Source organism: Ptychodera flava, chromosome 14, assembly GCF_041260155.1.
Source record: "Ptychodera flava strain L36383 chromosome 14, AS_Pfla_20210202, whole genome shotgun sequence".
NCBI lineage: Eukaryota > Metazoa > Hemichordata > Enteropneusta > Ptychoderidae > Ptychodera > Ptychodera flava.
In genome coordinates this window covers 32,307,273-32,322,595 of record NC_091941.1, presented here as the reverse complement: position 1 = coordinate 32,322,595, position 15,323 = coordinate 32,307,273, and the positions used below count along the sequence as shown (strand labels likewise).

At 36.2% G+C, this 15,323-nt stretch overlaps 2 protein-coding genes across 10 annotated transcripts in view; one reads left to right on the top strand and one right to left on the bottom strand.

Annotated features, from left to right (window-relative positions):
• Positions 1-15,323, top strand: part of LOC139150202 (egl nine homolog 1-like) — a 227,996-nt gene that overhangs the window by 103,975 nt on the left and 108,698 nt on the right. The window contains 1 exon segment of the mRNA XM_070722421.1: positions 67-131. Within this exon segment, the coding sequence (XP_070578522.1) occupies positions 67-131 (65 nt within the window).
• Positions 8,757-15,323, bottom strand: part of LOC139150200 (neuronal PAS domain-containing protein 3-like) — a 138,357-nt gene continuing 131,790 nt past the window's right edge. For all 9 annotated transcript variants that reach the window (XM_070722412.1, XM_070722419.1, XM_070722416.1 and 6 more), the window contains one exon: positions 8,757-14,663. In XM_070722412.1, coding sequence (XP_070578513.1) covers positions 13,219-14,663 — 1,445 coding nt within the window. In that variant the 3' untranslated portion in view covers positions 8,757-13,218. The remainder of the gene's footprint in view (positions 14,664-15,323) is intronic.

Sequence of the window (15,323 nt, the reverse complement as noted above, 5' to 3'; positions counted from 1 at the left end):
GAATTAAGTAGGCACATAATTATTTACGAGTGTTTGAGTATCTGAAACTTTTATTTGACCCCCTAGGTATGCAATCACAGTATGGTACTTTGATGCCGTTGAGAGAACAAGAGCCAAACAGAGGTTTTCAGGTAGGTCAATGTCATATTTTACTGTCAACATTTTTTTTTCTTCAATGTTCAGAATAAAGTTTTATGTCTGTCAAAATATCAGTCTAGTATCTTGCTTGTCATGTTATGGCTTAGCAAACACAGAATTTTCATGTTTGAAGAGCCACAACAAAAATGAAAGTGTAGATTCTAGACTGTCTTGGCATCAGCACCTAGTCCAGCCGTACAAGAAGAAAAGACAGCCTAGATTCTAAACTTTTTGGCATCACCACACAGTCTGACTGTACAACTTTGGGAGAGGTGGTTGAATAAAGTATAGGATACTTGGCAATTCCATTTCAGCATTGCAGTGAAGTAGTCAAACATTTCTACAAGGTTATCTTGGCAAAATCTTCATTTTGTTAACATTGCTAATCTCTTATATGAAATTAGTGACTGTGTACCATCTCAGATGAATGATCAAAGAAATCACAGATATAATAAAAAATATGAGAGTTAAAGTCTAGCACATCCCTTCAATTTTATCAGTTGGTGTTTTATTTGAGACTGAGAGAGGAAATAAAAGACAGGAAATAGCTATGACTTGTTTGCAGCCACAGTATTGACAAATGTGACCTCATTTGAACTCTGGCCCACATGATTTATACTTTGAAATGGCATGTCACTTTGGGGTTATTTTTTTTTGGAACACTGCCTTCAAGGTTTTCCTCAGATTTTCTGGCTTCAGTGTTCACATTTATAGACTGCTGCATATACCAATTCATCTCTCATTTCAAATTTGAAATAGATAAGAAATCATACCATGGTAATGTCTAGCAAATGTTCTAGAATAGCATGACCGAGCCGTACAGCATGCACAGTCATTTGAATAGAATGTCAATATATTTTTGCTGATTCATTCTTTTCAAGGCTAGACTTAGCAGCTTCATATTTCCTGTGCCAACACGTTGTAAAAGCTTTTATGAATTATCTTTTATGCTGAATGCTAACGTTTTTTTTAATTATCGAAAAACTCAAGAAAATTGATGGTAACTGTCAATGAAAATGCAGTGACATCATTCTCTATGCAATTGATTTAAAAACATTGTTCATATTTGCTTTATTCGACAATTCATTTTCCCATCCTACGTGTATTTTGCCCCCACAAAGATAATAGTTCTGTCCAAGACATTGGATGCATGCCCCCTGGGGACATGTACAGAATGCTAAATTTAGGATCTAATTGGTTGTAGAGTGGGAGGAAATCAAACCACAGTGTTTTCACAACCAGTATAAAGAAGCTGAAATGGGAGTGCCATGTAATGGTGTGTGTTTTGTATTAGATAGACATAATGTGTGATCTTAGACACAATACATGTACATCAACCAGCAAGGCGGTGACATCGCTTCGTCTACAAAGTATCCATGTGTGCGTGCTTGCTCCGTTGCTGCACATCAACGCTGCTAATGAGCTTTGTTAATAATATACTATAATGGCTGTTGTGCTTGCTTGACGTCATTGCTTTTACATATCATAGCATATCACCATCGCCCAAGTCACATCTTGCGTTATTATAAGAGCATTAAGCCGATGAAAAGTCCCTACGAGGCTGTGTTTGCGTCGTCATACATTGATCTCTTATAAAAGACAGGAAAGTAACAGAAGTTTAAATAATAATGGATTAGTACTCTAGTACCAACTGAGTAATTGAAATTTTAACAAGCATTTTGATAAACTAGGCCTGTTAATATCTCTGAATGCTAGTGTTTCACGTTATAGAACACGAAGGTATGTTTACAAGGAAGAATGTAAATTTATTGTCACTTTTGACACAGACAGTATTGGCCTGTGAACCAAAAACTCTGAGAAACTTGTTTATTTATCGCTCTCTGCCAAGAATCACATATCCCTTTACTTCCATGTGGAATATCTCTGGCATAATATCATCATCATTTAGCACCCTCTGTGCGTCCCTCTATGAGGAATATTGTCTATGCTAGCCATGGGAAGGCCAAGTAACTGGACACAGTGGTGACATCTGACCCACTTGACCTCACGTGTTGAAAACAGATCAATGTGTTCCAAAAAAAACCAAGACTTTGTTTGATGACTGGTCAGACATGTAATGTTAGCTTGTAGTGTCTGTGTTGCAACGTTGAGAGTCTTGAAAGGAATTCTGTGTAAAGTCTACTGACAAGTCAATAAACGTGAATTGCTTGTCATGTATACAGACTCACATTTTTCCATGGTGAAAAATAAGTGTGCCCACGCTAGGCTTTCAGTATTGTTTGAGATGGTAATGTCAGGGTAATAATTTAACAAGCAAATAAACTTTGTTTGAGGCAAAAATCTGAGAGGTTCACGATAATTTATTACTCTAATGAACCCTTGTCTATTCAAATGTCAAAGATATAAAAATTCAGTGTTATTTGTAGCTGATGGTGACTAGGGCAATTGACTGATGGAAGCTGCTAGAGTAGTCAGGGCCTTCTAAAGGATATCACAAATGTCAGATATTTGTTTCCTGGTGATGCACCTATTAGTGAGTGTTACATCTCTGGTTTATGTCTGATTTGGATAATGTGTGTTCAGTTGCCACAGTTCCCATAATTCCATTTTGTAAAGGTCAAAGGTTAGATAAACAGACCAGGTTATCACGGCTACATCAAACTTCAGTTCAGGATATTTATATTTGAGTGTTTTGCATTATCAAAATTAAGAAAATTTTGTGTTGTGTGTGCAATCGCTAAAGTTTAGCCACCAGGCTACCTGACGTATAAACTGCTGTCATAATCATATGAACATCGCTATGGCTGCATTTATAGCTGCACTCATCTAGCTTTGCTAATAAACTTTGCTTTGTTGTGCTGGTGGTAGCAATAACGGTGTTGTTTGATACGGCTTTGACGTGGCATGTGCATGTGTTTTCTGTGACATCCAATCACTGACACAAATGTATGTCACTTCTTACAGTTGGAAGTCCACGACCTGGAGTACATACCGAGTCACCGCGAATCATATCACAATTTAACGGACCCATTCCTTAATTGAGGCCAACGATGAGCAGTGTGATAGAAGGATTCCGTTGTGAGACACAAAGTAGCATGACGCTGTGACATGGTCGTTTGCCGTGACGTAACATGCCGCTGTACTCGCTAAACATCATCTAAAATGATGTCTGTGTCTTTTGACTGAATTCAAAGCTGGGATGTCACACAACCTGTTTTGTGTCATCATCAGTGATATCTGTTGAACTATTCAAACACTTCGTGCAAATATGTCGATAACTTGGTGGCTATTTCATAGGAGACTTAGAGTCGTATGGATGGAACTAACTTCAAAAATATCAGACTCATGTACACGCAGCAAAACTTTTTTTCTCAGAAATAGTGACTTACAAGTCTCCCAATGTATCAAGACATTGAATTGTGTACAGATGTAATAGTGTTGGTCACCAAATATATGCCCTTATCCATATTTCAATGGTTATTTACTGTATTCAAACATTTTCCTCACCTACTTGCTGCAGGAATTTTTTTTTTGTGGAAATACATTACCTCAGTGTCTGCTGAAATGCCACTTTATTTGAGCTCATCATTTCACAGCATCTGAGATGTATTTAATCAAGTCTGCCTTTGAAGTGATGTTTAAGGAGCGAAAAACACAACTTACCGAAGCTTTTCAACTAGAAACTGTTGAGTTGTAGAAACACCTGAACTCAAAAACTTATTTGTTTGAAACTTTTCAATACTTAGTATGTAACAGTTCCAAGGCGAGTCAAATCACAGAACATTGAAATATAGATCACATCACTTGTACATAGTATCATAAAAATGTATGATGATTACAATAAGATATTGCCCAGAATATGACTTTACGCACAGATATCCTTTTTCGAGCTTGCCCCTGTCATAACGTGCAGCCTTTTACTTATAATGGCATTTATTGGCTGACAGAACTACATACGTAGACACACGCCAAATCAAAATATCTGTGATGGCCGAATGATAACAAGAAAGATGGCTGCAGTTGTGAAAAAAAGGGCTAATCAACAACAGCGAATGCACGCACAAAAATTGAAAGTGTAATAATTATAGGATTATTTATCATTAATTCAACTCAGCCTTTGTAAAGCTGAAATTTAACTCATTGTAAATGTCAGTAATATTTATAAGTAAGAACAGTCATTTTGTGTGTTATACTGAATTATACTCGAAGTGGATTCAAATTCCGCATGTAGATTGTCCCCTCATAATATGGTCAATTCCCCCTCCCCCTTTGTTTTTAATAGTATCTTCTCTTTTTGCCTTCATTGTGGACATTGTTGCAATTGTTGGATCATCTGTTCCATCGCTCAATTTCTTTTTTTGGACATCTCTGTCAATGAAGCGGTCCTTCATTCATTCATTCATTATTTGACATTTTTGTCCTTCAGCTGACAGTTTTGACCTTTGACCGACCCCACAAATCCTGTGAAATGTATAGACGCTCTTTGGATTGCCCTTTGCTGACCCTAGACACATGGCAATCCTCTGTTAATACATATTCTGCCATCTTTGCCGCTGTTTATTTGGTCGCCGTCGTAGTTGCAGCACTTCTTGGCCATTTTCTGGTGTGACCAGCCATCTTTGTTCAGCCCATGGATGGTTATGCCTTGAAGTGCATTTTTTGTAAGGTTTAATCTAGGATCTTGACGTGAAGAGTCATTTTAAATTTACTGTTCCTATAGTAACCAACATATCCTACTATAATTGCATACAATACATGAAAAAATATGTATAAAGTTCATTTCTGTTATAGCGATACTCTTTCACCTCTGTAGAGCAAGCTAAACAAACTAACAACATTAAACATCTATTAATGAGAAAATACCTCAAACAGCATATTCAAAGTAATTTATTGATCATTTTAGGTTGATTCATATATTAAGAGAAAAAAATAGAGGATATTACAGTCCGTGTTATAGTGATATGTACATACGTGTGCAAGGTAGCATGTAGAAATATTGTATTACCCATCATCCATGGTTGCAAACGATGTAATGTAATTGACATGCCATAATGACTGATATTGTTGGAGACAACCATGAAGTAACACTGATAGGAGTTTTTAGGTGTTCTTAGCAACATATGTGTATTTTCATATAGCAGAGCACTTTATTCATGTTCAGTTGGTAAGGTTCTATAGATTCCTATAAGTTTAAAACAATTTCAGTTTTGCGGGTAAATTTTTGAAGGAAAACCTTGATGATTTTCATACTGTGCCTCACTGCTGTTTTTGATGAAAGTCTCTGTTTTGATGACTCATTGCGTGGCGATTTGTCAAAATCTAGCTCATGATTACACACTAGATTATGTTATGATGAAAAATGACCGTGCAGGCATGAAGATATTGATAAACCCACCCTTCATTGACATGAAAATTACATGCTTTATTGTACTCAGGTGTTGTCTTGTAACGTGAACAGAATGCAGAGATTGATTTCAGTAACACATGTTTGAATGTATTGTCTGCTTGGTCTGGAAAGATTTTCACAGGAGCTTCACTCAGTGGGAAAAACAAACGCCATACAGTGCTTGAGAAAGTTGTTGGTATATAAATGGCGGTGTATGCCTGACATTGAGATAATATCTGGGCAATGGTTTGCCATGCATCAGATCCTACCTACTGATGATGTCTTTATGTCTACACCATAGTAAAGCCTCTGATCGCTTAAGTCAATTTTTGTTGCCTTTATGAAAAAATATTGCTGAAAATTGTTGTTGCAGACAGTATTTTCTTCAGATTTTCCACAAAATTTTGGTCAAAAACTCATGCCAATGAAGAGTTACATCCATTTGGTCCAAAATCATCAAAATATTTGCCGAAAAATTCATAAAATTTGGTAAAATGTTGCACAAAATTTTGGTGGGAAAAATTACCACTCATAGGGTTAACTGCATCCCCTTTCTCTTCAATTTGTCATACATCTTAGAATGAAACTGTTCAGTCATTTGGCAAAAGTCAAGTCTGCAAGTATTATCTCATTTCCACACTCAAATTTTTTTGCCTTTTTGAATTGTACTCTTTTCTGTTCCAGTATCTGATTCATTTGATCCAAGCTTTACATAAATGCTGTGTCTCTTTTAACAGGTCTTTTGATAAAGAATGTGTAGATCCATCCTAGTCTTACATAAAAGGTATTGATATTTGTATTTAGGCAGTGTCTTGTGTTCTGCTGAAGGCTTTCACATGTTTCAAGACACTTTTTCCCTTTCAATGTAAAGAATTGATTGAGATATCAGTTTTTCAACAGCTACCTACATAATGTGACATTTTCTCCTTTCGTCTTTTAATATCTAAACCTCATAACTTTGACTGTCTGAAACTTGATGCTTTTCCATGAATTTTATTCTGTGTTTTCTTGTCTTATTCTGTGTTTTATTTCTGCTTTGCATTCTTGAAGACAACTTGTAGATTTATTGTATATTTTTTGTGTAGAAATGTTGTGCACTGATTATGTACTGTTGATGAGTTGGTGCACTATGAATAAGACATGTCCACAATCTATCTTTCTCAATGTTGTATTATAAAAAAATATTCAATATTATGTACTGTATCATTCATCTTATAGAAAGTCATGGTTTCTCAAATTTTGTGTAATAGTAATGTCTTTGGAAGAGCATAACATGTCTCAAACTTACTTGAGTTATCTTTGGAATCTCAACGCACAAGGTCTGAAACAAAATATGTATTTACATAAAAAAGAGAAGAGTTGATTTTTTGAAAAGAGAAGACGTGATTCCCATTAATGAGAATCATCTAGTTGGTGATCTTTTGTCTATTTCATTTGTGAATGAATGCGAAAGTTGTTCCTCGTGTTTTATGGCTTATTGTTAATACCGCTTGAAAATTTGCAAGCATTCACAATAAACAAAGCCATAATTATTAAAATTAGACAGATTTGTGTCGTTTTTTCATCAGTGAAATCTTTATCAGTGATTGGTATGATGATGGTGATGATTAATTTGAATTTGATTGTGACAAAAAATAATTTCGAAGTTGGTTGTCTAGTAGAAGATTGAGCAGGATGGAATTTGGATGAAACACAGTCACAGCTGTGATGCCATTCTTAACATGTGTTGGCTGACATAAGTTTGTGGTTTAAAACAAATTAGATACATCTGGCAGACAACCAGATGGTGAAAATTACTCAATGTTGACGTGGCATGCAAAGAAAATTGCCAAGAAATAACTGAAATTGTGGAGTACTGAATTGAATTCAAGATACCGTACCCCAACAATCATAAGCATTGTCCCCTGAGACCTATGATTTACTTCAGTTGATACGTCCTTGACCTATGGTAAGTTCTCAAGGACGCAGCCTCAAGGATGGCCAAGATAAAGTTATGGGTCATTTAGTCAGCTACTGCCAAGTTGTGGGACTTATTGAATGGTGTTACATGTGTTGCTTGCTATGATCATATATGTAGAACATTGAAGTGAAATCATAATTGTCCTGAAACTTTACCAAACACTTAAGTGTTTCCATTGAAACAGCACATCACTGATGGAGTGTCTAGATGTTGGGCTAAAAGAGGAAGTCACTTGCTTTCAACAGTGTGTCAAGATTGTGTGCAAAATACTTGCATGTACCGTGACCCAAAGTATAATCTATGTGTTAGGAAAGTAGACATTCCATGCGCGTTTATTTTTCATCTTGCCTATAGAGGGCGTACTTTAGAAAGTAGGCCCTGTCTCTCTGAGAACATGATTATGTTTGATCAACTGTTTCTTGACATACTAGATTATGATTCTTCAAAATAGTATATAAGTCTAAAATGAACCATGGATTTTATTTTCTTTGGTGTACAAGTGGACTATTGCCTTGCAGACTATTACCTTGCAGACTATTGCCTTGCAGACTATTGCCTTGCAGACAATTACCTTGCAGACTATTGCCTTGCAGACTATTGCCTTGCAGACTATTGCCTTGCAGACAATTACCTTGCAGACTATTGCCTTGCAGACTATTGCCTTGTCATTTTGGGCTATCAGTAGAAACAAATTTGTCAAAGATGGCTGCAAAACATTACACAACACACACAGTAATGAATCATAGATCAGCCAAAGCACATACATTTATGCTGACTTTACAGTACACATACTGGTATGTAACGTAGTGCAGAATCATGTAAGTTGCTGCTATTGGTCATATGGTAGAAAATGTCTCAGAATTGAAAGATTTAAACGTGTGCTCAGACATTCCTCACGGAAACTTTACACCATACATATTTTTCAGAATAGAGAATAAAAATCAAATCAGCTGTCACTGTGCAAATATTTGTACTAAAAAAAGCAAATAATCTAAAATTTATCAATATTTGAAATTCAAAATTGCTGCTGTTCCTATGTTAACTCTGTGGGATCATTTACTGTACTCAACAAACTTTAAGATAAGTCCATATAAACAGAATACCAGCAAAGTATAGTAAAAGTTGGAAAGTCCAAATATCTTTCTCTTGGTGTGATTCTACATTATTAAAAAAAATGGAAGAAAACATCGATGTGTTGTTTTATTCAATCTCATATTCAAAGTGTCTGCTGACACTACAGTTACAGGTTAGTAGAACTCTAGGCAGGTATGTATATCGGGCAGAAAATGAAGACATTTATGAACAATGGTATATGTGATAAGTTCAGGGCTTTAATGTTCACAAATTTCACACGCATACTTGATATGATTAAAGTTTGTCACTTAGTCTTTGAAAAAAGAAAACAAATTTAATGCCATTTTGCTAGGAAGTCATGTTACATTTTGAGAAGAGAAACCACATACAGAACAAAAACACCTATAGTACACAAAGTCACAACACTTGGGCAGCAAGAAGTATGACAAGTTTGTCCTGTCAAAATTTACAAGCAACAGGTTTGATGCAATTTTTCAACACTGTTGAAAGTTGTTTAGTTATTGTCTTTCTTTTTTTACAGCAAATGTCATTGTGATTAGGTTGGTAATATTTCCCTGTTTTTGTCTGGCTCTTACTTTTTCTTTTTCTTTCCTTTGACTTCTTTCAAATGCTGACAGAGTGAGTTGCAGCTGGATTTTTTTAAGCATCAGCATGTGGCTGTGTGAATTTTGGCAAGAACAGTCCAGGCAGGGCAAGATTCTATTGGCTTGTACGAGAACATCTCAATTTGAATCTGAAGCTGATGTAAACACAGCACCTGAAGTCTGGGTGAACCATGACAACAAAACAGGCAAATATTACCCAGAATTCCATGCTGGATATACAAAGTCCTATTGAAAATACTACATTATTAAGAATCAAAACAATTCTTGTATAATAAGGTCTATTAATTGCATCATATGAATGAGTGGATTCAATCTGTAACCTTGGTTTGCTTGTTTTTTTGGTCACAAACAAATTTCTTAGTAAGTCTTAATTACACAAAAATTTCTACACACTGAGATCTACACTATTATCAACATTACAACTGAGGAGATTTTCATTCTCACTCATCTTTACATACACAGTTCTATAATCATTATTAGTTTTTTTTTGACATTGAAGGTTTCCCTGGCAGACAATTCTTGTCCCCTTAGCTGCCCCGTTTGAAATGTCGCTGTACCACTTCTGTAACAGTTCAAATGGTACTGGCAAGATAGCAGGTGTCATAACATTTTGTTTATTTAACAATGTGGTGAACTGTTCATATTTCATGTTGTTATTTACATAGTTCAGTCTCGTAAGAGTAAAATACTGACAAAAATATATGATTGCATACGCTGTAATTGCTTTCGCTTGAATGTGTACTGTAACCTCCGCAGAGTATGGGGGTCTGGTCGAGATATTTCCACTAAACTGTTGTTTTAGATATTGTGGTGTCGCTGTGTTTCAGACTACTAGTACTCATCATAGTGTATATGTGTGGATATCGTTCTGTTCTGTGCCAAGTAACATACACAATGGAAGAGGTTTAATCTGTTTAAGACAGGTGACACATACATGCTTCTAGAAGAAAAAAACATTGTCTTGGAATTGACAGTCTGACAGACTGCTGTCATTTTGTAATAAAACACGCTTGGTTGGAGAATGTGCTTCAAGCAGTCAGAACAAAAACAGTTGACAACAGACAAAGAAATGAAATTCAAACAACTTGTGTGGTACACTTTACACAGAGAAATTTCGTAGACAAAGACATGCTGTACTGTAAAAACCGAAGATACATAGCAAACTTCAATCATGGCGTGGGACTACATCAACATACTTCTACACATAAAAAATTACATCATTTCATACTCTTTTGGGAAGGGGATGGGGGAATAGTGATACTATGAGCAATATAACAGTAACAAACTTAGAGATTTTCATTCATGATTTTCACTGTTATATGGATCAGTCTTGCTTATAATGCTAAATAATGCAGTCTACTTGTTGTCTTGGTAACATAACACTGATGTGTTGTTCCGAATCATGGGGACAGGGACATGTTCATAGCAACATGCTGAACTGTTACACAAACAAAGCTTATAAAGACAATTCAGGACTTTGTCATACAGCTACAGAATGTCAATCTGTTGAATAATGAATATTGCAAAAGATGGTGTGCTTAAACTCTTTCTGTGATCACATCCTTTGATATTAAAAATATTCCAATCAAGAAAATAGGTTCTTTTCAATGGAAAATGTCTGCCCATTGCTGTACTTTGAAGTTTTCTGTTTAGTTCATGTATGGTACAAGTACCATCCCATTAACTCCTGTCGTCAGCAATAGTGAATTTCCATTAAACATGGAATGGAGAACGAAATTGAGTACATAATGAAAATCAAAATATGATGTTGATAATAAGAGCAAAAACAGGTTGGAAGATGACTTTATCAATATGTTGTTTGTTTTTTTGTCGTGTAAAGACTGTGGAGGTGCAAGCTAGTCAAAACTTGTCTGTCGGGACAAAGACCTACGACTGAAAATTGGTTGTAATGTTGCCCCGTTGTATCATAGTACAGTGCATAATAACATAATTGAGGCTGGAAATTTGGTGTTAATACTCTGAAATCAATGAAGTCAACTAAACACTAATGAAATATGAATATGTCAACCTTGTTTGACTATTTGTATAACTGTAAGTTGTGGAATAATGTAGCACTATGAATAAAAACTCACCAATTCAGGTTTCGGTCTATGAACACTCTTTGTCTTGGCACTGACTATAATATTTGGCCTCTAGTTTTATTTTGGCATGTTAAATTGAGTTGGATATTTCAACAAGACACAGGACAGGCAATTGCACTACAACAGAGGAAAAGACAGACTAAATTATATCATTCAGAACTTGGTCTCTGTGTCATTGTTATAACATTAGCCCTTGATACAATCATATTTCCATTTGCTTTGGAATAATCTGATCTTGGCAAGCTCAATGCCTGATTAATAACACACCCTGTAAACAGTTCACAGGTGTTTTAACTACTTTTACAGTATGCTATCATTGTCGACTACTCAGGAACAGACTGTTCTGTAAAATCTTGAAACAAAGTGTACACTATTAATCAACTTCAAATTGTAACTAAAATCTTATCTATTGGCAAGTATAATGTTTTTAATGGCAGTTGCTTCTGACAAGCAACAAAAATATCCAATAAAACAAAAAATAAAACAACAAACAAAAACAAAAACGTGGATATTATGAAATGTTTAAAATAGACAGGAACACGTTATATTGGCTTTCAGCATGGATATTGTGCCTGAATTCAAAAACTAAACTGAAATATTTTTGCACAATAAAAATTGATATCGTTTCTGTTCTAAAAATTTGCAGCATTATACTTTCTGTGTCTTAGAAAAAATATTTTTTTATAAGATTTGTCAGGGAAAAAGCTAAGGAGTTACTACATGAAGGTCTCTAGAAATGGTCCGGGAATGAGGTCTATTGAAATCTACAATACTTGGTAAAGTAGCTGACACATCATGAGTTGATTGATAATGGAATGCAAATGAAAATGAAAACAAAAGCATTTAGTCTCAATTAGATTGAGGGCATTTTTCTTTTGGCTCACAGCACACTACTTCTCAACATATAACACACCCAATTAGATTGGGGATGACACATTGCTTCACAAGCGTTTACTTTGTTGTCGTCTTTTTTATAGTACTTTGCAAAATTGAAATGAAAATTGCTTCTGCAGTCCTATTCCATAGGAGAAAAGGAGAAATCTCAAGCCACATGTACTTCACACTAGCCTGCTTAAGATTTCAAAAGTTTTTGTCGTTTATTAAAGTGGAACAGTTTCTTTATAACCCAAATGAGGGATTTGTTAAAAAGTTTAATGCACACATAAAATTTGAAATATAAATGAAATTTTTTGCCCTTTTTTTTCTTTCTTTGTACCAAAATGGAAGCTTACTGAAAAAAAGGAAAAAATCAAACAGTGTACTCTGCAAAGGAATGGCAGCGAGACTGCACACATGGTACTCAAACTGCATATATGGGAACTTTTTTATTTATGTCATTATTTCAATTTTTTTTTGACTTTTTACAATTGTATTATAGTTTTTGACTCTATGTTCATCTTTGTTGCGTGCTAACATCTCAAATCTCTCACCTGCTAGTCAATGTTTTACTGGAAGCAGTACATTGTAATTCTAAAAAAACAAAATGCTGAATAGTTTGGAACAAATTGTCACATAAAGTGACAATTATTGAACTATTTTTGAGTGAATTTGAAAGAAATTCTACCTAACTTTGTGTCATTTTTATAAAATGATATTATTATGTGATAATGAAGTAACTGCATATCATGTCTGACATGTTGGCAAATGTGATCGAAAATAATTATTTTCTCTGGTTGTTTCTGATTTCTATTTAAATTTTTTTTACTTGGCATGGTGATGTATGAATCAGATGTACTTTTTTCATCCCATACTGTAAATTCAAACACAAGAAATAAAACAAAGGTGATGATATGTGTACAAAATACTGATACAGGGAACACAAAGAATCACAAATCACTATCATCACTTTACAGTCACATTTTTCTTCAATTGCCGTACCTCATAGAGGATTGTTTGGGGTACAAAGAAGGGGGGAGGGGGTTTAGGGGAGGAAGTACTCTTCATTTTGGATAGGAGACATTTTTACATGTGTCAAACTTTCTGCTGGCCACCACCAGAAACATCAGCGTTGCTCTTACTGTGTAGCTTGGACAGCTGATCGTGTGCATCTGCGAATGCTGCATATGGTGACTTGGCCCCGCCGAGGTACTGCTGCTTGGCGACATTCTGTAAGATTTCAGGTCGCACAATTTGCATGTGAGAGCCGTAGCCACTTCCGTAGGTCAAGTCCATGGGAGTCTCTTGACTTTGTGTGTAATTGCCATAGGGTGAGACATGGCTGTAGTGGTTACCTTGGTAAGCCGCTGCGTGGGTGGCCAAGTTCATAGCAGTTCCGTATGGCGAGTATGTGTACTTGTCGTAACTAGCGTAGGGCATGCCAGCATATGCTGTGGTCACCGAATCAGTGGTGAGTACGTGTGGATGGATGTTTATCACAGACTCTTTGGCAGCTTGGGGTGTAAGATTGGCTAAGAGACTAGCATGTGCACTCGCAATGGCACTGATAGATGTCACAGTTTCTGAAGAGGGTTGGTTGTCTTTGCTTGTCTCCATTGGAGACAGCGATGTCGGTGGGTTTAAAGGGTGGTGTGAGTCATTGTGGGTAATGTTAATCACTGATGGGGTCAACGAACTAACTGGTGGCAGAACGAATCCTGACTTGGTGGTCTCTGTTGCCGGTGGTGTGAGCACTGATTCTGGCACTCCTGTACTTGGACTTGATATTGATGATGTCTTCTGAAAAGGGCTCTTTGGAATGTCATGTATACTCATCGGTGATTGGCTAACTGGCGACTGATTGATGTTTCGGTGCAGGCTTTGATTTCTGGTGAAGGGGCTATCTGGCGTGTCGAGCAGTGTGGCCTGCTCGCGAGTGATCTCCCGATTTGGTGGGTTGTCCCAGCTTTCCAGCTGGAAGTCAGTCTCCTGGCGTTCTGACTTGACCCCTATACCGTTGTCGAATTGAGGGGACGGAATACAGGGGTTTTGATCATTTGTGATGGGTGGAGAAGTTTTAGCACCTTCAATATGAGGGGCTACATCTGAACTGCCAGCCCCTGTACTGCTCTCTCGGCTGTTGCAAGAATTGACATGTTGGATGACTTTGCGTTTTCTTGGCCGTCCTCTCCTTTTGATAGAATCCTCACTGATAACATCAGTTCTTTCAGACTGTTGTGTCCCTTTAGACACTTTTTCTTCCATCTCTTCTGCTACATCATTCACTTTTGGTTCCTCAGAATTGACTAATACGTGCTGTTTTACAGCTGTTATTACTTTTGTGTCCCCAATGTCCCTGTGTTGTCTTTGCTCATATTTTTGCTTTTTGGCACCTTTCCCGCCAGGTCCCTTTGCCCGTTTCTTGCCTTTCTTTGAGGTGTGCTTATTCTGGGTGGAGTGGTTTCTTCTTTTGGAGCCATGGTCTCTATTTTCACTGTCATCACTGTTGTGTGAGCTCTCCTTGGGATCAGCTTCCTCATCTGTAAGCAAAGACAGTATTGTTAAACAGGCTTGTTTTATGATCTCACACATCAGGTTTGTTTGCTGTCTTTTGTTTTCCTCTGAAACTTAATTTCAGGTATGCTTCAGCTTATAGTTATAAACTTACAAGGACATATGCCGTTAAGGCAATTAACAATAAAATCTCACAACTGAAGTTTAAACTTTTCACCATCATAGTTTTGTGAATATCGAACATTTAATTTTTCCCCATAGACTTGACATAGAGATGCAGCCATTTTTATTTTCCATATCAGAAATTTTTGTACATTTTTTTCTCTAGTACTAAAATTTGCCTGGTGACTCCTGATTGATATTCATTATTTTTGTAAGAGAATGGTAGAAAGTTTCCCCGAGGAAGGTTTGAGCAAAAGTTATGAGGCTTTAGCTTACACTTCTCTATGATAGAAATAGTTAGAAGCAGTGTTCACGTGCAGATATTGTTGATGAGAAAGGCAAATTTAATCAGTATTCTACTGCTGATGACATATGAAATGATTCAACTATATTCTGTATGTTTTCTTCTGTATGTATTATTCTGTATGTTGTAAAGAGAAAAAGTAATATGCATGAAGTTATACCAAAGAAGCATAAGCATTATTTATCTCTATGTCTGCTTTATATTTATTGTTTATGAAAAA